The 26,404-nt window shown below is 38.5% G+C and overlaps 1 protein-coding gene across 1 annotated transcript in view; it reads left to right on the forward strand.

Moving 5' to 3' along the window:
• The first annotated feature begins 6,229 nt into the window (after nucleotides 1–6,229).
• Nucleotides 6,230–26,404, forward strand: part of LOC130927764 (oocyte zinc finger protein XlCOF6-like) — a 29,770-nt gene continuing 9,595 nt past the window's right edge. Inside the window, exon 1 of the mRNA XM_057853767.1 lies at nucleotides 6,230–6,617. Coding sequence (XP_057709750.1) covers nucleotides 6,491–6,617 — 127 coding nt within the window. The 5' untranslated portion in view covers nucleotides 6,230–6,490. The remainder of the gene's footprint in view (nucleotides 6,618–26,404) is intronic.

The raw sequence follows: 26,404 nt of genomic DNA on the forward strand, positions 1-26,404 counted from the left end.
TAGAGGTGTGCATCGGCACTGCCCTCAGGATTTGATTCGATTACGATTCGGAGGGTCACAATTCGATTCGATTCAGAGGGTTACGATTCGGTTCGATTCGGCAATGCATCGGGATGCATTAAAGCCTGGGATGCATTAAAATTCGAAAGCAAAGCATATTTTTCGTGAATCATGAGGCAACACAAGCGGTCAGACATTAAACAACTGCGTGGTTGCGTTTTTTTGTGACAATGCCATGTGCATAATGATAACAAATTAAAGCCCGTCTTTTGTAACAAATTCTCCCCGTTAAACAAGACTGTTAGATGCATATTCAATAAACATTTATATCTTTTATATTTTTGTGTACGTTCTATCAGATGGATAGTTCATGCGTCATTTCCTCGGCAAAATGCAATAGACATTTATTTTAATTTCTTCGAGTTGGCAGAAAAAACCGCAAGTTTTCTTAATGTTTAAAAAGTCTACCTATTTTTCTGATCATTATAAATGCATTTACACAACGAAATAACACTGGAAAGGTTTGTTAAATATATTTCTGTGTGGGATAGTTTGCTCACTACGCGTGTCTATGACAATGAGAGGAACAGCAGCATATACAAGAATACATCAAAATACTTTTAAAGAACATTCTTTATTTTAATGACTCGCATTAGAACACACAAAAGAACAACCTGCCTTAAGGAGCACTGAAACAAAATAAATAACATTTAAAGGAACACCACGATGTCCTGCTTAGCAGGAAGAGGTGCAGCCCTCGAAACAAATGATAATAACTATGTTTGACTAATATCATCTTTTAGGCCAGTACAGTTTTTAAAATGCCTGCTTAGCGTCAAAGTGCCAGTCTTTCTGCTCTCATACGAGAGCAAAGCGCCACATATGTTGCATTCAGCAAGGCCGACACGGTTTTCTATAGCATCTTCCACTCTCGATTTAAATCCTTTCCACACACCACTCGTGGATTCTTGCCTTTTCAATCCCCCTGTCTGTAGTTTGCTTTTCACCTCTTGCTGCTCTATACCGAAATTCGAAAAGGAAATACGAGGATGCAGTTGCAGACTCGCGGAGAGGTCAAAGCGCGAGGGGAAGATTAAAAGGAGGGTGGGGTCACGGGGTTCATGTGCGCAAACAATGCACTGGCTCTGCTGCGGCTCATGTTTGGGATTACCAAAGTCTCTTCTCTCTGTTTTATCCAATTTGTTTATTTTTATAACAAATATTCCTTAGTTTAACATCCATACATCGTTTTAGTGTATAAATATATATTTACTTAAAAAAAAAAAAGTCCGGCCCGACCCTACCCGAATGTAAATCATTGATATTTTGGGCCCGGCTCGGCCCGAAATTCGGGATGGGTTGGGTCGGGTTTGGGCTCAAGATCTAGGCTATTAGTCTTATATATTTTAAAATGCGCTGAATCGATTCGGCTTGTTGCCCGCATCGAATCAAATCGTCCATGCCCCGCATCGGGATGCATTACCCTCTTCCTATATCCTTTCCAACAGCCCTGTGTCCTTGAGAAACTTAATTAGCCCTTTTTGAATATTGGCCGTCTTTACCTGTAGAACATTTCCCATCCCAAATGTCTCTTTTGCCTGGTCCAGCACCATTCTGAACCGATCCCTCTGGTCCCCATACCCACACACCATTAGAACGTGTTCGACAGTTTCATGCGCCCCGCATTGTTTACATTTCCCATCTTTGTGTTTTCCTATCCTATGCATCGAATCATTTAGCCCTGTGTGCCCTTAGTCGACTCAACACTACCTCCTCCCTCCTGCATCTTCCCAATCTCCTTCCCATCCCTACCTGTGACTGTATTGAGAATAAATGTTTTTAGTGTACTTTTCATTGCCCAACGTGAAACAGGAACGCTACTTTTTAAGGGCCTCATTTAACAATGGTCATTGATGGTAGTTTTGCATGTAATGCAAAAAAATAATCTTTGTCATTCCTTTTTTTTTTTTTTTTTTTTTTTTTTGAATGGCGTTTCTTCGGCGTACCACACAGCCCAAACCGTTCGCCCATCGACACCGTTCAAATACCGAGATGACTGGAATATTTGTGTGAGGCAAGGAATATTTCGAAAGACACCCCAAAAATTACCGTTCACGCCAAAATGCATGTTTTTTGGGGGGGAGGGGGGGACTTTTTTTTTTTTTTTCAAAATCCTACAATTCTTGTCCAATTCACATTTCTCATATATTAAAATTTTCACAGAAGTTAGGGGTAGAAAAGTTGTATACTGAATTCGCCAAAAACCTCCGGTTCCCCCAAAATTCGCCCCAAAATTTCCCAGTCGTTTTTAATGGCATGCCACTCACATGTACGCCGTTCCATTCATTTCTAATGGGCAAAATTTCCCCTTTATCGTCAACGGCAGAAAAACATTGATAGTTGTGATTTATGACCAAAAACTTACCATTACAGCTCATTTGACATTACTGGCCCACAAGTAAGTCGATGCCTTTGACAGCCATGTACGTCCTTGCCAAGGACGGCCATACGTATATGTCGATGCCATTGACAGTCATGTATCTCGATTCTATTGATGCCAATGTACTTGGATTCCAAATCGAATGTACGTCTATTTCATGGACGGCCACGTACGTCCATGCCAATGACGGCCATATATGTCGATTCTATTAATACCAATGTAGTTGGATTGCATTGACAGATATGTAAGTCGACGTCATTGACGGCCATGTACGTCAAAATATCAACAGGAAATGACCTGATATCAACAGAACGTGACCCTGAAAAATCAACAAATCAACAGGAAGTGACTTGAAATCAGCAGGACGTGACTCCTAGGGGTTTACCTGCGAAAGCAAAGCGAACATCGCAATTTCTCCAGGAATTGCATTTTCAAGTTTATAAATGAGATTCAGGCGCAATCATTTTGATGAAACTCAATTATTATTGTGGGAGTGGTTCTAGAATACCTTGTTATAATCACATCAGAGCAACAAAATACTGCCAAACGAAGATTTTCAGTCAAGCAACTTTAATTATTGACCAAGCTTAGTACTAGGTTTGATACACCCAACAATAAAACCAATAAAGTCAACAGTATGATTCACATGAAATACAGTTTACACAAAAAGATGCTTCAATTGTTTGTTTATTTTCACGCTTGCTAGTATTGGTATAGATGACCTGCTTTCACGTGCTTGTTTGCTCGATACAAGCTTTGAGGGTATCACCCTCATCAAATAGTACCAATGTTTGCACATCATGCTGCTGCTTGTGCTGGGGGAGGGATTGCTGTTGGTGCGTACTGATGGTGACTGCTGGCCACTGAGCCCCTTTTTAAAACGGCAAAAAAAACCTAAAAACTTTCAATTTGATGTTTTGACGGCTGACCATGACCATCCATTTTTTCTGCTGCTCTTGGTCCTTGGGGAAACCATACATACGATAGCCTTTTTCGGACCGATTGGTGAATCCATATGCTCTATTAATTATTAGGTGTAAACGATGAACAATGACACCAATTTCACCAGTTGTTCAAGAAAAAAAAATTGATTTTCTACATCAAAGGTTAATGAGTTGTTATTTTTTTATACATTACACCATGTGACAGAAAAAAAAAGGTTCTTGACTTGTAATTTTGTTTGTGTTGCTTGGGTCCAAACTACAGTAAATGAAGAAATGCCACTAAACATGTAAACGTTTGGTTTTGCTTAAATTAGAGGCTTCAAGATTTCTGCTTTTACGTCCTAGTTTTGAAGGAAATACAGTATTTGTCAAATGTCATTTTTTGTGTGTCAGGTAAAACTAAGTCTATAAAATAAGAAAAATGAACATTTAAGCGAGTAAAACGCTCAATAATTGACCTCCGTGAAGTTGGCCCCCCATCAGACGCAAATTTATATAAAAATTATGTAAATCGTTTGTGCTATGATTGTGCTTGTTTGTGCTGCAAAAAGTTTCGTTTGTGCCATCATCGTTTTGCAGTTATTAAACATTGTTTTTTAGGTCATCCAGAGTTCACCCAGCCCCCCATCTGCGGCGGAATGGAACCCCAGTGGTGTCATTTGATTCTGCCTCGTTAGTGCTGGATTGTGCTGCAAAAAGTTTTGTTTGAACTGCTACGGTTTTCGAGATATTCATAATAATGTAAAGTGATGACGTCAGTTTTCAGCGCTGCAGGCCGCACAATAGATCAGCGGAGAACGTCACTGAAACCTGCCAGTGGACGCAATCTTATTCCTGCACGACGACGACCCAAAAATATAAACACTGTAAGTAAGCCATAATATCCTGCTGTTCAAATCGCCATTTTTAGTCCGAGCCGGTCTAATTATTTCCCTTATTTCACAGGAATAAAGAGCAGGACATGAGACCGCAAGTTGCAGACTGCAGTCAAGGCCAGCCCGCAGTTTAAAAGATTTAATTTTTATCTTTTTATAATTCATTTTTGGTACTGTTGTCATTACAATAAAGCATCTTATTTCATAGCATTTGTAGTTTTTTTTTTTTTTTTGCTGCTGTTCCCTCTCCTTGTCAGAGAGTCGCGTCCATGTGAGAACAATATCCTACACACTCAGAAATATATTTAACAAACTTTCCCAGCGTTATTTCGTTGTGTAAATGCTTTTATAATTCTCATAAAAACATGTAGACTATTTAAATATTGAGTAAAGTTGCATTTTTTTCTGACAACTGTGAATTCGTTACGAAAGACACTTTTATTTATGCACACAAAGGCAAGACAAATGTGATCCTTTTGAATCTTCTCTGTGTGTCTGCAAAACCGCATATATTTTTTTTAATATTAAACTTTCCCAGCGTTATTTCTTTGTGTAATTTTTTTATAATGATCATGAAAATATGTAGACTATTTAAACATTAAGAAAACTTGCGTTTTTTTCTTCCAACTCGGAGAAATGAAAATAAATTGCTGCTGCGTTTTTTTTCCGCGTCACTCCAACAAATAAATTACAAAAAAAAAAATCGGGTTTTTCGGGCTCGGGCCTGCAAATCTAGTTAATTGATCGGGCTCGCGCCGGGTCGGGCCTCAATACCAGCGGGCCGTGTCGGGTCGGGCTGGATTTTTTAGGCCCGAACTAGGCTCTATTATGAATATCTCGAAAACCGTAGCAGTTCAAACAAAACTTTTTGCAGCACAATCCAGCACTAACGACGAAGAAAGAAATGGCATCATCGCCGTTCCATTCCGCTGCAGATGGGGGGCTGCGCGTGACGTCATCACTAGACATTTTTATGAATATCTCGAAAACCGTAGCAGTTCATACAAAACTTTTTGCAGCACAATCCAGCACTAACGACGAAGAAAGAAATTGCATCTTCGCAGTTCCATTCCACCGCAGATATGGGGGTTGCGCGTGACGTCATCACTAGACATTTTTATGAATATCTCGAAAACCGTAGCAGTTCAAACAATTTTTTTTGCAGCACAATCCAGCACTAACGACGAAGAAAGAAATGGCATCATCGCCGTTCCATTCTGCCGCAGATGGGGGGCTGCGCGTGACGTCATCACTAGACATTTTTATGAATATCTCGAAAACCATAGCAGTTCAAACAAAACTTTTTGCAGCACAATCCAGCACTAACGAGGGAGAATACAATGACACCACTGGGGTTCCAATCCGCCGCAGATGGGGGGCTGGGTGAACTCTGGATGACCTAAAAAACAATGTTTAATAACTGCAAAACGATGATGGCACAAACGAAACTTTTTGCAGCACAAACCAGGACTAACGACGAAGAAAAAAATGGCATCATCGCCGTTGCATTCCGCCGCAGATGGGGGGCTGCGCGTGACGTCATCACTAGACATTTTTATGAATGTCTCGAAAACCGTAGCAGTTCAAACAAAACTTTTTGCAGCACAATCCAGCACTAATGAGACAGAATCAGATGACTCCACTGGGGTTGCATTCCGCCGCAGATGGGGGGGCTGGGTGAACTCTGGATGACCTAAAAAACAATGTTTAATAACTGCAAAACGATGATGGCACAAACGAAACTTTTTGCAGCACAAACAAGCACAATCATAGCACAAACGATTGACATAGTTTTTATATAAATTTGCGTCTGATGGGGGGCCAACTTCACAGAGGTCAAGAATTGAACTCCTCAGCTGCCCTTTAGGTAGGCGTGTCGCAACCCAATGTGAGTCCCGACAGGATGTGAGTGGAGCATGCGCAGTAGCGGAGCTCCTCACATTTGTCTGCACATGCGCGCCGCCATCTGGTCGCCACACACACGTGAGTTACTCTTGCGGAAAATAAAACGTGCTCAGCAACACGCTGCTTTTTGTGCGGAGTTAACCCACTAAGTAATTTCGGGACGAAGGAGGTTCAGAACTACTTGACTGCCACCGTGCATATTCAAGTGGTCGTTGTGCGTGTTGAAGCTTCGGAGCATAGTTTGCTTAGCTTAGCTAAGCTTGCGAACACAGAACAACGTGGTTCGACGCTTGAACATCAAGTTGGAGCCTCCTAAAGTGTGCAAAATGTGCACAAGAAGAACGCCAGCCACAAAGTTTAAGGCTGAACTTTGTGCCGCAAAAGATCAGCGACAACATCAACTCTCTACTGCTTGCAAAATGCAAGTAAAAGTTGTTCTTCGCAGACTACCAGGTTGGTTCACCGATTCGGGAAATACAGTACTATTCATTTTTTTTGTCCCCATGGTATTGAATTTGAAATGAAAGATTAGCATTCAATGCCAAACCTCTCTGTTTAAATAAATTGCACATCTATTGTTTTGAATCATAAAGATAATTCTTGATTGATCTTCCAGAAGGGAAATTTAGGTATGGCGGAAAACACTCGAGTGGTTTGAAGTTCCGCTCTTCCGACCCTAAATTGGCTAGATTGACTTGACCTTGATTTCCAAAAAGAGGACACTCGGCCCGGCCTCGAGATGCTTCAATTTTTATTAAGTTCACTCTAAGATGCTTTATTATTAAAGTTGGTAATCTTGGGGCACCTAACCATTAGGATTACGATTACAATTCAGAGGCTGCAATTAGGCTCGAGCGTTTACGTCACAGCAGCACGGGATCATGCGAGATTTGCAACAACGCAGCCATTTCGGAAGCACGTCTGCATCACGGGACATTTAAACTTAACGGCAAATACAATTCAACTACGAGTGCCAAAGATCGAAAAAAGTAAGGAAAACTTGCCAGTTCGATACAGAGACAAACTTGTTACCACGGCGAAGGACAGATATGTGAGCAATTTTAAGAATGTGAACAACGTTGACCCTTACGAGCAAGCCGAACACAAATGGTATAAAGATGTCGACAAGCTTCCACCACTACGCGAAATGGACATAATGCTGTATTTAGTGTTTGGTGTAAGTTACTACACTCATCAGCAATTCCGAAACTACAAATCGCTACAAAGCTACGAACAGTTTTGCTGCGGATGGGTGCAGGATCTGCACATTATGACCATAGCAAACGGCAACACCATCTTTCTAGCAAAGGTAGGCAATGTGTGGTTACATTAGTCTGTGACCACGGATGTACAAATTTTTTGTTGCAGAAAATGTAGCCTTTGTACAAATTCTTTGCCACTCTCTCACGTCAAAATATTACAGCTTTTTCATTTAGCAACGACAGGAATTATATTTTATGACGACAGTGCACATGTATGCATGCTAGTTGTTTAGCTCTACCTATAGCAAACAACAGGCCGACTTAGGGCATAAAGTTACCAAAATTTGCGTAAACAAACAAAATTAACTTACCGGAGTGGAAGTGCATAGAGCAAACTCTGTGTGTAACTGGAGAATCAAACGTTATGCCCTTCCTTATGATCGAGGCCACCCATGCCATTCTTCGACGTTTGGTAAGTTCAGATATGACCTTTCCCTCGCCTTTTCTCCATGTAGGGATCCGGAAGAAACTCAATGGTGTTCCGTCAAGCTGTACGTTCTCCTTTCTATTCGATCGGTTGTTGCAATTCTTTACCGCACAATCATTTCTAACCATTTTTAAAGAGCGACCTGTGTTGAAATGCCTCACTGTTTATGTTTCCCGCTTCCAAAATGGCGGTAGCGGCGGGAACCTCGCGAGTGCCACGTCATACGCTCGAGCCTAATTCGATTATAAATCAATTATTGATGCCCCCCCTCCCCCAGCTATTATCCACTTTTATTGTTTCGTACATTAGTTACAAAAATTTAATTTACAAAAAACCTCCCAGGCTTAAATAAACTTATTTCAGTATCAAGTTAACCATTCAAAACAGTAAATAAAATACTTAAGTCCCCATTCTGTATCAGCAGCTTTAAACTATATTCAATTAATTTAATGTGAATCAACCGTTAGTTGACAAAATTGCTCCTGTTATTTCATAATTTCCCTCCTGTCTACTTTGGACATGTGAAAGTTTTAAAACTGTTTTAAAGATATTCAAGTCAAGATTTTGCCGATTTAGGAGTATTTTAGATAAAGTGAATTAGCTTCGCTTGGAAGGTTCGCTACAACGAGCCTTCCTGAGAAGTCTACAGTTTTAAGATGGCGGCCATTTACTAACACCGGTGAGTCTGTCATTTTGCATCTAGTTCTATATAATGTAATATCTACCATAGCACAATGTGGACGTAGTTTTTAGCAACTGGGCGTTTTTTTGTAGCGGCTGTTGGTGATTTATGTGGATGTTTACTCTTGGTCCGTTCCTCATTGCATCCCGAAGACCGCCCTGAACGGTGTTTTAGTTCCGCTTTATTAACCATTTTTTAAAAATAGGAATATGGATTTTTGTGAATTGTTCTCGAATCTTTAGCAGCTGAATCGCGAATGATTTAAGGAATCGGAAATTTCACACAGCTTTACTTATTATGTAGGTGGATTTGTGTCTTTATTATTCAATCAATGAAAAAAAGTTGCTTCAATCAAAATAAGTCTATTTTCCCTTGGCAAACCAGCTCGTTACATTACAGCGAACTTGTCGATTTAACCGTGAAAAAAGTCAGAAAAAAAACGCAATCTTGTGAGCATGTGTGAGTAAATGGGAAAAAAAATACTCACACTGGCTCCAATTTTAGTCGCAAAAAGCTCCCATTTGGGGGCAAACTGGAACCATGGATTGAAAAACTTTTTTTTTTGATTGAAGTGATTTTTTGTTTGTAAATATTTTTTCTTTGTTTGAAGCAACTTATTTTTTTGATGGATTTATAAAGACAAAAATGTCCTACCGAAATTGTGGCCCAAAATCAATACAACATTCCCTCAATCGAAAAAGTTGTTCCAATCCAAAACAAAAAACAAAAAAAAAAAACAATCAATCGAGGGCTGTCCTAAATGAGTATTTTTCTCCAGATTAGTCTGCAGACGTTAATGATGAGTGGACTACCGTAATTTCCCGAATATAAGGCGGACCCGTGTATAACACGCACCCTAATTTTAGCACCAATAAATAGATGAATACAAGAAAAACTGAGCTTGTGTACAGATAAAGAAATGTCATTTTACTGACCGGTGAAACACAGCACAAGCATAGCACATTGGTAGTTCAAAACATTACCCTAAACTGACAATATGTTCGGTAATAATATGATTTGACAACTTCTCCAACTTAACCGAATCCAGGAGAAAACAAAAGATATGACTTTTCTTTTAAAGGCTGGTGTAGAACTTGCTCGTTTCATCATGATGAATAAGTGTTTCTTCCATGGATAAATACGGTAAAATAAAAGTGAGGACGTAAGTCAGAAATCGGAGAGAGCGCATCGCTGTAGACGAGACAGTAACAATAGGAACTATTGTTATTTGGGTTTGAGTTTCTCGAGGGACAGATATAGTTGACGGACACGTGAAGTCTGTGTTCTTTTACGTTTGATATGGTCCGAGTGTCCGAGTTGCAATAAACGTTGACTTAAATGAGTTCAAGAAACAAAATTCTGTGCTTTATGAAAAATGAAAAAAGCAGAATTTAACACAGACGAAATCATTCGAACAATCAGAGTGAAGTATTACGAAACAAAATGTACCGTTATGGTCGGCAACGGGTTGCCGCATACGTTTCTCTTCAACACAACATGGCCGTGTCAATAAAAAAAAAAGTCTTGTGTGTATATATATATATTAGCGCTGTCCCGACTAGTCGACGTTGTCGATTTCATCGATGACGTAAATGCGTCGACGGGCAAAACATACCGTCGACGGGTAATGACGGGTTTAAAAAATTACATGCGGATAAAGTTCAGAATGGCGGGCGCTCACGATACAAGCGGCTGTTACTGGCACCCCCAAGGGGGCCGCTGTTATTTCAATGTGACCGGCGTTGTCAGATTGAGCAAAGAGGAAGAAAGTGGACAAGAGAGAGAGGGAGTGAGATCGGTGAGTTGGAAAAGTTCGCGGGTAGCGCCGAGTTGAGTGGCTTCATCCCCCACGTTTTTGATTTGGTCAATAAAAGTATCCATAAAGAGCCATCCGATGCCTCTCGGTGTTTATATGCACGCCACCGCCTTCCTGAGGAGGAAATCGGACGAACCCAGACGAACCAACGACAACGAACCAAGTGAATCGCCGGTGAGGAGTTGAAAACACCGCCAATTTCCAAAAAGGGCAAAATTGGTAACACGTGAAAGCGGCATAAAGCCGAAAAAAGCGGACCAGAATAGCCAGAGCCTGGAAATATTTCACGGAAAATATGGAGGGTGCCACTTTGTGTACTCTTTGCTAAGCTGAGCTCACATACCACGGTAGCACGTCGGCTATGAACGAACACTTGAAGCGCCGTCACCCAAATGTAATTTTCGAAGACAACAAGAAACAACAAGCTAGCGGATTGTAAGTCCATACAACTTTCTAACGATTTTTTAAATGGAAGTTGCCTTTATGTGGGTCGTATCAACGTGCATTTTTATTTAATAAAGTAATTAATGTAATTATATATATTTTCAAATTATTATTATTTATTAGGATCATGGAAGCTCCCACTTCCCCCAAAAATGTGGCATGCACACCAGAAAAAGCATCTGAACTCACACCAAGTACAGTGGTACCTCGACATACGATCGCTTCGACACACGATCTTTTCGACATCCGACGTAAAATTTGACTCGCCATTTGTTTCTACATCCGACGTCATGCTCGAAATACGACGACATGACAGCACTGCAAACAAACACACGGTGGATTTTCTTGTGTGAGAAATCAACAGTTTTCAAAACAAGTTGATACAGTTGGAGAAACAGGGAAAAAAGTGATGCTTACCCTTGAAATGAAGATGCAAGTTATAGAAAAATATGAGCTTGGGGTGCGCATCCCTGAACTGACTCAACAATACAGCTCCACGGTCCTCTTCCGACCACCGTTCGCCACTATTTATAAGTTAAAGGGACAATTATTATTGTGGTAACATTGCCAAGGAAATCGCCAGCTTCGTCACGTTTTTATCATTCATTTAAGAACTTATCCAACACAAAACGCCCATTGTCCTAAGCAGTTGACTTGCTCTCAAGAAAACGAAAGTATTATCTCTACTGCACTGACCTATCTCACTGAGACGTCAACCCCGCGGTGCGTTCAGGGACAATAAAAACTGTCCGCCATATTAGAATCCGAGTCGTTACATTATTTACAGGAATAATTATTAATTATTCTTCTTATTATATTATTCTGAATTATTTATTTATAACTTATTTGTTTTTCTATGTTTAATTGCCATTTGTAACAGTGCCAGCAGTATTTATTAAGAATTTAGTGTAGGTTTTTAGGCTTTGGAACGAATTAATGGAATTATAATGTATTTCTATGGGAAAATCCTGCTCGACATACGACCATTTCGACTTACAAATAAGGTCCTGGAACGAATTAAATTCGTATGTAGAGGTACCACTGTATTTTGAAAATGGTTGTCCGGGACATTGCAATTCATTTTAACATTTAAAAATATATAGACAATGACATACCACAAAAGAGTAACAATTGTTTTGACTCCTGTTAAAGAGGTGAAGTCACAGTGTTTCCGTTTACATTTTTTTGCACTAGATAATGCCAACAGCATTTGACCTCATTGTATGAGATTTATTATTGGTATTTATGTTATTTATCTATACGTTAATAAAGAATTTAGGTGTTCCAAAATGTTTTTTTTTTTGTGTGAAATAATAAGCTTGAACAAAAAAATCATTATTAAAGTTGTAAAAAAAAAAAAAAAATTAGATTAGTTGACTAATCGTAATAATAGTCTGCTGACTAATCGGGAGAAAATTCGTCGTTTCGGACAGCCCTAATATATATATATATATTTCTGTCTCCATCCCTGTACCCTTGTTTAATGCGCACCCATGATTTTACAAGTTGATTTTGAGGGAAAAAAGTACACGTTATATTCGAGAAATTACGTTAGTCCAATATTTTTTTTTTTTTAACTAATCTTTTAATTAAGTTTTTGTTGATGATTATTACTTCACAAAAACATTTTGGAACACCTAATTTTTTCCCCAAAGTACAAAAAAACACATAAATCAGTAATCGTTCAAGGTAGTAATAATAGTAATAGTAATAGTAATAGGGTAATATTAATAGTAATAAGTAGAGGTGGGAATCTTTGGGCACCTAACGATTCGATTACGATTACAATTCAGAGGCTACGATTCGATTATAAATCGATTATTGATGACACCCCACCAAACCTAATGATGCACGTTCTATATTTTGAAAAATTACTATTACTACTCTTGGTTGAAAACTATATATTACAAAAGAGTGTTAGGGCCAAATACATTTAAAAAAGACTACGAGATTAAAGTCGTGCTATTGCTACGTGAAAAAAAAAGTCCTCCATCCCAGCAGCGTCGCCGGCGTCCTGCAGTTCCTGACGGCGTCAGGGCCCGGTCGCTGTCATCTCTAGTACTCTTTGCACAGCGCCCTTTTCTCTGAGCAAAGTGACTCACCTGCCAGTAAAGCCGTAAAAGTCATTTATAGTAACAGCATTAAACACAATATACCTCAGTCTTATTCTTTACTTGGTCGTATTAATATGTCATACAGTCTTTGTTTTTGGACAGTTATTTTATATTTAGAGGTCAGGGTTTCCCCTACATATTAAATATTGTGGCGCACCGCCACACCAAAATAATAGCCGTCATGCCGTGCAAAAGAGATGTTTTATTTATTATTATTTTTTTAAGGCCATTTCAAACTAGCGCCAGCCTAGTGTGAAGAGTTCACCGGCAACCTATTCATTATGTATCGTAATGTCCGTAACTATACGAGGCCCCCTTAAGAGACGATCGGACGGGGAGCTGTGACGTAGAGGGAAGCGAGAAGGAGATAGCGGTCGCACGTCGCGGAAGCCTGCTGTTATTTTGTTATTCTTCGTTATTTTGTTATTCTTTTTCTTTATTATTGTTGCCACAATAAAGTGGCTAAGCCAATACAGACTCGTCTCCTTCTTCCCCCCATCCGGAGCGTTACTGTATTTTGGATCGTACTTTTCGGCGAAAGTGAGCGGTGGATGGCCATCTTGGACGAAAAGGCAAGTTTAAATGAATTCGCGCCGAGCGGCGGGGTCAGAGCTTACAGATTAATGGGTCAGATTATTCAATTGACTTAAATATTAAATAAATATTACCATTTGTTCTTATTAAGCCCATACATCTAAAGGTTGGTCATTTTTCACCAAAATCAAGGGGGAAAATGATTTCAAATAATGTTTTGAACAATATTACTTCTAGGGATGTCCCGATCCAGGTTTTTGCACTTCCGATCCGATACCGATATTGTTTTGCACTTCCGATCCGATACCGATACTGGCCGATACCGATACCGGCCTATCTGAGCATGTGTTAAAGTTATTTAGCCTCCTTACTTAGTTGTCAGACTCATGTTGAAAAGGGTTTTAGTACTCTTGATAATAACTAGCCAGCTGAATTAGGTGAGTTTGAATAACACACAACGGTTGGGAACAAAAAACTGACCTGTTTATTCAGTGACAAACACAAAACATTATAAATAATAAACAGAAATGGTATAGTCAGTCAGTAAAACGTGCAAATAATATTGTAAACTGTCTTAAAAAAGCAAAACACACAAACAACCTCAGTGGAAAATCCCATAAACCCCCCGGGCTATTATATGCTTTTAATGTTTCGTGCATTAGTTACAATAATTGTATAAAAAGCCTGTCAGGTTTAAGTAAACGTCTATTTCAGTTTCAAGTTAACATTTTAAAACAGTCAATAAAATACTCAAGTCCCCATTCTATATCAGCAGCTTTAAACTACATTCAATTCATGTAATTTTGAGAATCAACTGTTAAAAGTTGTTAAAATTGCTCCCGTTATTCCATAATTTCCCTTCTGTCTACTTTCGACATGTGAAAGTTTTAAAACTGTTTTGAAGATAGATTCAAGTCAAGATTTCGCCGATTTAGGAGTATTTTAGATAATAAGTTAATTAGGTTCGCTTGGAAGGTTCTCCTGCTTTAAGATGGCGGCTGTTTACAAACGCATCTAGTTTTCCATACTTCAATGTTGCTAACGCCGTCGAGTCTGTCATTTCGCATCTAGTTCTATACACATATGATATCTATCATCTACAGTAAAACGATGTTGATGTAGTTTGTAGCGGCTGTCAGCAGCAGTCAGGTATTCTTGTGTTTTTTATCCAGCGGCATGAGTTGAGCTAAAGCCGTGAGTCGAGCATTGGCGTTATCCGGGTCTATGACAAGCATGAGTTTTACTCTCAGGACGCAATGCGGTCAGTTTCTCATTGCGTCCCGAAGACCGCGCTGTGTATTAGTTCCGCTTTACTTGACATATTTCAAAATCGGAATTTGGATGTTTGTGAATCGTTCTCGAATCTTCCACGGCCGAATCGCTCAAGGATGTAATGACGCCTGGGCATGTAGTACCGTGGTTCTAAGTGTTGGATGGTGCGTCTTTACTCATGAGAGATAATGGCTCGTCATCCAGAATGAATTCTTCGACTCTTGTTATTCCCTGGGCTTTGGGACTGTCGAGTGCCAGTTTGTCAGGCATAGCAAGTTTCTGCCAGTGTTAGTTGCATAGGACCTTTCTTTTTGTCTTCAGTTTTCTTAACATACTCCTCATATTGTTTGTTGTGGTATTTCGCTAAATGCTTGATTAGGTTGGTTGTATTAAAACTTCTTACAGCTTTACCACCACGCTTGACTTTATTGTGGCATATGTTGCACTCTACCTCTTCGTCTTTGTCGTCCTTTAAGGTAAAATGATCCCACACAGCTGACATTTTTACCGATAAAGTCTCTCGGTAAATGGCGTACCGCACGCACGCAGGCTATTTTTAGACCGTGACGTCGCATCGTAAAGCGGAAGTAAAGCCGAAGTGGGACATTATAGACCCGCCCTCGCATAGAGCTAACGTAAGAAGTGCTACTTTTCTCCGGTAATCTTTCAAAAACGAACATGCCGATCATGCATTGCTTTTTTGGAACTTGTAGAAACGACTCTAGACATTACGAGACATGAAGGATGTTTCTTCATACGTTTCCGGAATCCAAAAACTCGGGAGGAAAAAATGTGAAGACCGAATCAACTTGCGCGGACTTTAACACCAGCTCGGCGAATCCATTCACGTTTCATATAGGGGTGGGCGATATGGCCTTAAACACGTATCACGATAAATTGAGCAGATTTACCTCGATAACGATAAGTAACGATAAAGTCGCCCAAGCGGACTGTTATATAATTTGAAAATCTGAATCAGTGCATGAAATACAGATTAACAGTTTCTTGTTGATTTAGTTACCACCATTCAATTTGATATATTTAACTATTGTACATGCAGTCTAAACATTAAGTTTATAAAAATGTATTGTAAACAATAAGAATTCAAGTATGAGCGTTTATAACAGCGTGTATGGCTTGAACAATGTACATTGTCAAAATCAATATGCCTGTGCAAACATGTCATTGTAACACAAATGACTTGCAACTTGAACAGTACACTTCAAAAAGACAATTTATTGTTAATGGCTGCTGTGACATAATTATTCAATACAAGTGTTTACTTTATGGTTTCAGGCCCCCCCAGTGCATTTTTAAATAAATGCAAGCATACATGAACCCCCAAACAGACAAACACACATTAAAGCTATATTGATCTTCTGCAAAACACTTAAGATTTTATGATAGTTATGATATGATAGTTTCATATGCAGTAAACATTATGTTGGGTTGGCATGGTCTTTCAGAGGACAAAGAGGTAAGCCATTTTTATATTTTGAACTTATTTTTTTTAGCGTAACGTTGTGCCGTACTGCTTCTGTCTGACAATGAATGACCTGAAAAGAATTACAATGGTATCTAACTGCCACTGTTACCGTTTGTTTTATATATTTATATATATATATATATATATATATATATATATATATATATATATGTGTGTGTGTGTGTACAGTGATACCTCAGCTCATGAACGCTTAAGCTCACTAACTTTTCGCCTCAAGAACATTAAATTCGCGAGCATATAGTCTCTGCTGACGAACTAGTTTTCGGCGGACGAACCAAACCACGCGGTTGAACAGCGCCACGAGAAGCTGACGCACGCTCACGGCGTCCCAGTTTGTCCCCTCCCTTTCGTTGAGTGCGGACGTGGTTTGTGTTTGATAGACATTTTGGACCATATTGAGTGTACTTTTGCTATTATGGGACCGAAAAAGACCCCACCACAGGCTAGTGTTAAGCCTAAGAAGACATTAAAGAAAATAAGGTATATTTTTGTGTAGTTTTAAGGCTTATTTAGTAGAAAATTATGTTTTATGGGGACCTGGGAATGGATTATTCTCATTTTAATGGTTTCTTCTGGGAAGTAAATGTTCGGAAGACGAACTTTTCGCCTAACACACTTTCTGGGAACCAATTATGTTCGTGATCTGAGGTATCACTATATATATATATATATATATTTATATATATATAAACTTTAGTAAGAGGGAAGTTTTTAATAAATTATAGGATTAAGATGTGTTATCAATGAAAAAATTAAACGTGTTCGTTGGCTGTCACTGAGTAGCATTTGTGATCGCTACACAAAGCAAACTAAATTACCCCCAAGAACGGTAAGAGACGTAGGACAACCAGAGGATATATAAGAAAGACAGGGCTGATGGTGATGGATAGCTTGTTGAAACAGGAGAATGTCATTGTCAGTCGCGTCGATAAAAAAGCTAAAGCTATGCTTGGGTTGGCTCATTTTTTCGTCTTTTTCAGCCTTCGACACTAATGCCATCTCTTTAACTGAACATTTTTATGTTCTTCCACATCTTTGCCAGTCAATTTGGCACCAGGCACATCATTTTCGGAGAGAATTGGTAGGTTTAGCGCTGTAAACATCTCCTTCATACACGATTTCCATTCATTTCCTATTAGGGACAAATGCTGGCTTGTCCTTACTTAGCAACAGTAGCTAATGTCATGAATATTAATGAGCGGAAGTGACGTGTTGCTTGCGGTACGCCATTGGGAGACTGTAATGTAGTGTTTTGAAGGTGTGCCGTAAAATGCGGACCGGATTTTAGGAAAACCGAAGCAAAAACTGGAATGGATTATGTATATCGCTGCGCTGGAAAACCCGGACCGGATTTTCAAAAAAACTGGATCGGAAGTCTGGATCGGAATTTTTCCGTGTCGGTCGATCCGATACCGATGTGCATTTTTTTGCCCATATCAGCGTCTGATCTGATCCAAATATCAGATCGGGACATCTCTAATTACTTCTTTAAATAAGGACATTTCTGACGAAAACTTTTTTTTTTTTTTTTTTTAGATTAAATATACTCACTTGCTGCTTAAAATAAGAGTGTTAAGATTATTTCCAAATAGCTGTTTTTCTTATTTCAAGAAATCTGAGTAAAATTTACTTGAAGCGGGGCATATAATTTCACTTATGTCTATAGACCCTACCCACGTGACGTCACAACTCCGCTCTCCTGACTGGTGCCGCCCACTTGTCCGGCAACACATCGTGTTGACCTGTTACGGCTACGTACATTCCTCCTATTTACGACGTGTTTTTCTGCTCGTTAACATTAATAATCAAAATGGTGAAGGCGTGTGTGGCGGTCGGTTGCAATAACAGAGAAGATAGACGGAGAGACTTGAAGTTCTACCGGATTCCGAGAGACCCGGAGAGTAGAGAGCGAGATGGGCTGCTGCAATTCGACGAGAAAACTGGGTTCCAAACGATTACCACAGATTATGTAGTAGTCATTTTATATCTGGTAAGATGCATTTAATATATATTTAGAGGGTTTTGGGCTGACAACCACAATTAAGATCATTGCTAGGCAAATCGCCGACAACATACACGTATGTATGTAGTGAGAGTGCTATCGCTAAACCATATAAACATTAAAAGCCCTAGCTCCATTGACAAATGACATGAAATACATTAGACTTGACAGTGGATGTTAGCAAGAACAAAAGATTTTGAATTGAAAATTTCGTAACTCACCTTCCGAGCACAAGATTCCTGCCGAATTTTCGTGTACGAGGACCTGTTTCACCCAACCAGCAACGTAGCATTTATAAGCCTCCAAGCTCTTAAAGTTTTTCAAACTTTCGTGAGAATAGGCTGATTTTGTGTGGACAAGATAGTTGTAAATATCAGGGTCAGGCAGAGATGGTGAAGGCAGCCGGTCAAAAATCATCGATTTAGGCATCAAATATGGATCTGGAGACTGTATAGAACGAAGCTTTTCCACATAACGCCTTTTATGCAACACATCCAGTGAGTTTACGGCATCAGAAAGCACCGGGTCTTCCATGAAATGCATTTTAAATTCCTCGATCAATTGAAACCAATGCTAATAGAGAGACAAAATGACGGACAAGTGGGCGGAACCATACAGCGAGCACGTGGTTTTATGACGTCGGTGGGTAGGCTCTATTAGATTTACACTGAAAACAAGGGAATTTAACTAGTCATCAGCCAATCAAACGTGCATTTTAAGTCTGAACATAATGAAAGTAATTCACTTAATAATGGTAGGGTCAATTCTGTCCTTACAAAATATGTGAAGCCAATCTAAATGACCTCTCTAACTGAACTCATTATGTGATGCAAATAAGGTTGCCTAAAAGTTGGTGGGGACAATTTGAGCATCCTGAAAAGTTCCTAGTGTTATGGCCCAAACGTCCCTATGCAAACCTACACCATTGGTCCATTAACGGAAGGACTAGTATTGTTGTGTTAATGTAGAACATATTAGGGCCAAATAAAAGGAAAAAGGACTATGAGATGTAAGTAGTACTATTGCTACAAGAAAAAAAAAAGTCGTATTCTTACGTAGGGTAATGTAGCTGTAATCAGCTACGCGTTTTACGTACATCTACCGTAGCTGGGAGCTACGACATTAGCCTGGCTAATGAAATATTTCAAATAGGTCTTTGTCATGGTTCTTCTTGGGAAGCAAAATGTGAAAAAAAAAATTGATATATGATATGACACAATTTTGCCGTGGCACGACATGGTGAGGCGGTCCGACTCCGATGCAGCCCACCATCGCAGCTTCAAAAAATCTTAGGGGAAACCGAAACCCTATAGGTACTTAAAGGGTTCATTCACACTTACGCAGAAATTTGGGTTCCGTCGCCAGCCTAGGAACGAAACTCATTACCCGGGGACTACCTGTATTTGCAGATTCAAAGATTTCTTTCTATGGAAAGGAATTTGCTTTGTTTGAAGTAATTACATGATGTAAATATTAGGGCTGTCAAACGATTAAAATTTTTAATCGAGTTAATTACAACTTAAAAATTAATTAATCGTAATTCATCGCAATTGATCGCAATTCAAAACATCTATAAAATATGCCATATTTTTCTGTAAATTATTGTTGGAATGGAAAGATAAGACAAGATGGAAATATACTGTACATTCAACATACGGTACATAAGGACTGTATTTGTTTACCCACACACACGCTGACTCACCGGTGTTCTGCAATTCATTCAATTCATTCTTACGTGACCAGATAACACCCAGTGCGCTTACTTGCACACGTGCCCCACATTAGTTCCGTTGGTGAATTCTGTTACGAGGAGGTAGTGGTCACTACTTTGTGGCACAAAAGCTCAGCGACGACATCAACTCTCGACTGCTTGCAAAATGCAAGTAAAAGTTGTTTTTCCCCAGACTAGCTGGTTGGTTCACCGATTCGTGAAATACCATTCATTTTTCCGTCCCTATGATGTTGAATTTGACTTGAAAGATGAGCACTGAAGGCCAGGCCTGCCTGTTTGATTGAATTGTACGTCTATCGTTTGAATCATAAAGATAATCATTGATTGATCCCGGTGGCGTCGTAAGGGGTGTTTTAGCGGCTCTTCAGCCCCCCTAAAATATTTTTAAGCCAAACCAAATAATTTGGTATTGTTTTCTTAAAAAAAATAGCATTACAAAATATGCTAACATATTCACTATGAAGATGCCAGAATATAAATTTGAATCAATAATCATAAATCAATAATCATATAATACGGAAGCGTATTGCATTCATATGCAAAATAATTAAATGGGGGGCTGTTTTTTGAATTAATTTTGTTTCAACTCTCCGTTTCTCTTACTAATTTATTTTTCAGGTCGTTTTTTTAATTAATTTTTTGCCTCAACTTTGTTTTTCTGACTAATATATTTTTGGGTTGGTGTTTTTGAATTAATTTTTTTTCCAACTTTGTTTTTCAAAATAATTTATTTTGGGGGTTGTTTTTTATGGAGGTAGATTTGTGTCTTTATTATTCAATCAAAAAAAAAGTTGCTTCAATCAAATAAAAAGTTGCTTCAATCAAAATATATATTTTCAATCGAAGAAAACAATAAAAAAAATGTGTTTGAATGCAAAAATAAATTTGAAACTCAAAAAAATATATTTGAAAACTATTTTTCTTTGATTGATTTTTTTTTTTTTTTATTTAAGTTTTTTTTTTTGATTGAAACACCATTTTTGATTGAAGTCATGTAATTTTGCGTTTGGACCACATTTTGGCTAGGACAGTTGTGTCTTTATTATTCAATCAAAAATGAAGTCGCTTAAAAATATATATATATATATTTTCAAAAGAAAAATCACTTAAATCCAAAATTTTTAAAAATTAAATCGTAGAAAAAAAGGTTTGAATGTGAAAAAATATTTGAGACTCAGAAATTCGCATTTGAACACTTTATTTTTCATTCAAACTGTTTTCTTTGATTGAAGCAATCCTTTTTGTGTTCAAGCCATATTAGGGGTAGGACATTTGTGTCAAAATCATTCAATTGCAATAAAAGTTGCTTTAATCAAAAAAACTATTTTTAATCAAAGAAAAAAATTATTTGCAAAAATATATATTTTTTGAATATTTTTTTATTTGAAATATATATTTTTTATTGGAGTATCACTTTTTTTGAAAAGCAAAAAGTTTTAAACTCTTTTTTTTTTTTTTTTTTTTTTTTTTCCAAAGTGGAAAAAGTTTTGAACACACTTTTTTTTTGAAGTGGGAAAAGTTTTGAAGGCACTTTTTTTCGATTGAATCATTTTGACACAAAGATTCAACTTCAACGCTAGTTCCGGTGTGTTTGGGTGGCAGCTGATTGCGCCAATGGCATAAAAATCTCTCACCTTTTGGCGAAATTCGCCGTTTTGAAGTCAAAAAGGGCGACCTACGTGAATTGCGTAGATCCGAGGAGAAATTCTTTTTGGGAGGAGGGGGGGTGGGGAGGTTTTATTTAATTATTATTATTATTATCATCATGTGATTAACTTAGTACGTAAACTGAGCACTTAAGAGCACAGTCAGCAAATCCTTCTAGATGCTTTACTGACGAGAACCAATCATCGGCCCAAGCTGCGTTCCATTATTCCAAACGCGCGCACTCCTTACTGTACATGGAGTGCTCGGAGAGCCTTTCGTTGCATTGCAAAGCTGTGAAAACAAAAAGCAGGCCTTATCCACACCGGGGCAGACCAGAGCGCAGCATACAAACTTGCCTGTATTTGCCAGCAGATTGAAGTTGGTGAGTAATGGTTTCAATCGTTTTCACATTTTGCGATATAAAAAAGTTACTGCCATTCGTTGCAGCTTGCGTTGAACACTGCCAGAGCTAGCCAAATCTCCCTGAAAAAAAATAGCTCCCGTTAAATTGGCGTCAAGCTTGTGTGTTTAGCGGTAATACAAACGAAGAAACACACTGTTGAGTCAAATTAAGCGGCATGCTCTCGGATGGAAGGGGCGCCTCACATCGCTACCGTCGTCTGCGGGAGACGCGTTATTTTCGGCTTGGATTTGAGCTGACGGCCGGTGTCGGCACAACACCGGCCGGACGAGTGGTGGGAATGAGTCCTGCTTCTTAATGCTTTTCAGAAATACAGGGATCCCTCGTTTTTCGCGGTTAATGGGGACCAGAACCCGCCGCAATAAGTAAAAACCGCGAAGTAGCCCCCCCCCCCCCCCCCCCATTTTTTTGGTGCGTGTTCAATGCATTTATTCAGATTTTACATTGGAAAAAAGATACATAAATATATAAGACATGTTTTTTCACTTTTTTCACCCAAGTATCATTTATGAATGGTTTTCAAGCACTTCAAAATGTAAGAATTATGATAAGTTTTAAACATGTTACTGCCCAACGAATTATTTTTAAACAAGAATAAAGTAGTAAGAAAATGCTTGGCTTTATTAAATGTTTCATAGTGAGTCTACTCAAACCCTCTCAGGCTTTGGTAAACGGTGATTGACACATGTGCAAAGTTTTTCTTTTTATATATATTTTTTTGTTTGAAGCAACTTCTTTGATTGAATAATAAAGACACAAATGTCCTAGCCAAAATGTGGCCCAAATGCAAAACAACATTACTTCAATGGAAAAATTGGTTTCAATCAAGAAAAAGTTTTCAAATGCTTTTTTTGTCTCAAATTTATTTTTGCAATCAAAATTTTTTTTTTTATTGAAGTGACTTTTTGGGGATTAAAAGTATATACTGCATTTTGATTGTAGCAACTTTGTTTTTGATAGAAGTAACTTTGTTTTTTGATTGAATAATAAAAACACATATCGTTATTGAGAGAGAAAGAAATTACGAAAGCTTTAAAACTAAAAGCCACTGGGGAGTCTGTTTTTTAAAATATTTATATTTCATTACATAGACATGCGTCGTAGGGAAGGGAGATTGAGGGATAAAAAAAGGAGTTAGATGAGGCTGCTAAAGGCAGTGGATACCTCATCAGCTGGGTGAATAGCAGACCTGGTAAGAACAAGTTTGCAAGGATAGTCGGGTATTAAATACAATTATAAACACAATTACAATGTTATTTTTCTATAAGATTTTTATGTCATTGCTTTATTAATCATTAGGTGCTAGAGTTGTTAAGTATGGATAATAATGAAATAATAGTTTTAAGAAAACTGTGCTGTTGGTGGGTCAGTGACCATCTGATGTGTTTTGTTCTCAGATGAACAAGTTGAGGAAGGAAGTTTTGATGCAGAGGTTGAAGGAAGAAAAGAGGCAGACTGACTGAGTCACAGCCAGAAAGTGTTGATGACAGTTTTGATTTCTATTCACTGTTGCCCCCTCCCAATTAAAGTATATCACAGTCGCAGCTAATTATTATCCAAAGGTGGTTAAAATTGAAGTTATGTTGTTTTAAGGTGTATTAAATACTTGTTTATGTGCTCCTTTTGATCTACGAGCACCGGCCCCTCCACCGGTCTCTGCACGGCCCTGCTGAAACACAGTGTGGGTCGACAGAGCTCAATATTTTGTTGGGGTGTACAGTGTACTGGAACATATTTCTTCCACACCCTTCTCACCTTTTTAACCCCTGACCCATTTTCATGCCTGATAATGGCCACCAGGTCTCCATCCAGCCATCGGAGTCTCCTGGAGTCCAAGCCGAATATAGGGAACTGGTACGGGAGTGTAACATCGGCATTTCACCGGCGTACCCGCGACGGCACGTTGCCCTGTCGCGGCAAACTGGTCGGACCCCGATATCACCCCCCAGGCGCGGAGGCCGGCTGTCGAGTGGACGGTCCGCGAATGACACGACACTCATTCAAAGTTGAAGTGACGGGGCTCCAGGCGTGGACGCCGGCGACTCGCCGGTAGTCCACTCTCTTACTGGGCAGGCTAGTGTCGGGCCACTCGCCGACCACTCTTGTACCGGCGCGTCGCGGACACTCCGGTTGGAACCGATTGCCAACCGTCACGTCAGGGCAGCGGGTGAAGTTCGCCGTGTTGAATCACATTAAGCAGCAGGGCACCGTACTCCGGTGAAATGCCGATGTCACACCCCCGTACCGGTGCCCTATATTCGGCTTGGACTCCAGGAGACTCCGATGACTGGATGGAGCCCTGGTGGCCATTATTCTTGCTTCATACTTTTATGCCATTGGCGCAATCAGCTGCCACCCAAACACACCGGAACTAGCGTTGAAGTTGAATCTTTGTGTCAAAATGATTCAATCGAAAAAAAAGTGCCTTCAAAACTTTTCCCACTTCAAAAAAAAAAGTGTGTTCAAAACTTTTTCCACTTTGAAAAAAAAAAAAAAAGTTTAAAACTTTTTGCTTTTCAAAAAAGTGATACTTCAATAAAAAAATATATATATTTCAAATAAAAAATTATATTTTCAAAAAAAAATATGGCTCAAACACAAAAAGGATTGCTTCAATCAAAGAAAACAGTTTGAATGAAAAATAAAGTGTTGAAATGCGAATTTCTGAGTCTCAAATATTTTTTCACATTCAAACCTTTTTTTCTACGATTGAATAGTTTTAAAATTTTTGATTGAAGTGATTTTCTTTTGAAAATATACGGTATATTTTTTTGTTTGAAGCGACTTAATTTTTGATTGAATAATAAAGACACAAATGTCCTAGCCAAAATGTGGTCCAAACGCAAAATGACATGACTTCAATCAAAAATGGTGTTTCAATTAAAAAAAAACTTGACTTAAATAAAAAAAAAAAATTTTCAATCAAAGAAAAAGTTTTCAAATATATTTTTTGGAGTTTCAAATTTATTTTTGCATTCAAACACATTTTTTTTGATTGAAGAGACGTTTTCTTCGATTGAAAATATATATTTTGATTGAAGCAACTTTTTTTTTGATTGAATAATAAAGACACAAATCTACCTCCATAGTTTTTTGAATTAATTTGTTTTTTTCTCCAAACTTGTTTTTCAAATTTATTTATTTTCGTGTTTGTTTTTTGACATAATTTTTTTCCAACTTTGTTTTTCATAATTATTTTTGGGTTTGTTTTTTGAATTAATTTTGACCGTTTGAAGGTGTACGCAAGAGGTGTCCTCCAAACCATTTTTGAATCTTGCAGGATGCAGTTCGTGCGAGACGTCCAAGTACCTCGATAACTCACGAATGCTTGAATTTTGAAGTATTTTTTTTTCTTGGTGGCCATTAGCATTAGCCAAGCTCAGGAAAAAAAATTAATTCAAAAAAACAAACCCAAAAATAAATTATTTTGAAAAACTAAGTTGGAAAAAAATTGATTAAAAAAACAAAGCCAAAAATAAATTAGTCAGAAAAACAAAGTTGGGGAAAAAATTAATTCAAAAAAACATCCTCAAAAATAAATTACTCAGGAAAAACAGAGGGTTGAAAAAAATATATATAATTCAAAAAAGCCCCAAAAATAAATTGGTCAGAAAAACGAAGAGTTTAATTTTTTTTTTTTTTTAAAAAGCCCCCATTTTTAATTTTTCATGTGAATGCAATACGCTTCCGTAAGATAACCTGTCATTATTAACTTAAATATGATTATAAATACTTCATAGAGTAAGGTAGAGAGCCCCTTCAGTGCGTCGCGATCCAATCCATTCCACTTGTGCATATAGAGAACGGCCACATCGCTGAATAGACCCTACCCACGTGACGTCACAACTCCGCTCTCCTGAATGGTACCGCCCAATTGTCCGTCAAAACATAGTGTTAACCTGTTACGGCTACGTACATTCCTCCTATTTACGGCGTGTTTTTCTGCTCCTTAACATTAATAATCAAAATGGTGAAGGCGTGTGTGGCTGTTGGTTGCACTAACAGAGAAGATGGAAGGAGAGACTTGAAGTTTTACCGTATTCCGAGGGATCCAAAGAGGAGAGCGAAATGGACGGCTGCAATTCGACGTGAAAACTGTGGAAATGTAGTTCACGAACAAGAAAAAAAAAAACTGTTCACCTTCTCACCGAAACTAGGAAAAACTTTACATGGGTATTAGAATTTCCCCCCACTCCTTGCAATGGGTCCGTTAACAGAAGGATTATTATTGTTGTGGTAATGTAGTACTATTAAATTCAATTTCAATTTATTCACACACACAATCATATTCACAAAGTGTACATCATCTCATAATGCTGAGCTGGGATCATGTGCGAGTCCGGTCTCCTTAAGAAGCTACTCAAAGTTTATAGCCAGGAG

Source organism: Corythoichthys intestinalis, chromosome 13 (genome assembly GCF_030265065.1).
Source record: "Corythoichthys intestinalis isolate RoL2023-P3 chromosome 13, ASM3026506v1, whole genome shotgun sequence".
NCBI classification, from domain to species: Eukaryota; Metazoa; Chordata; class Actinopteri; order Syngnathiformes; family Syngnathidae; genus Corythoichthys; species Corythoichthys intestinalis.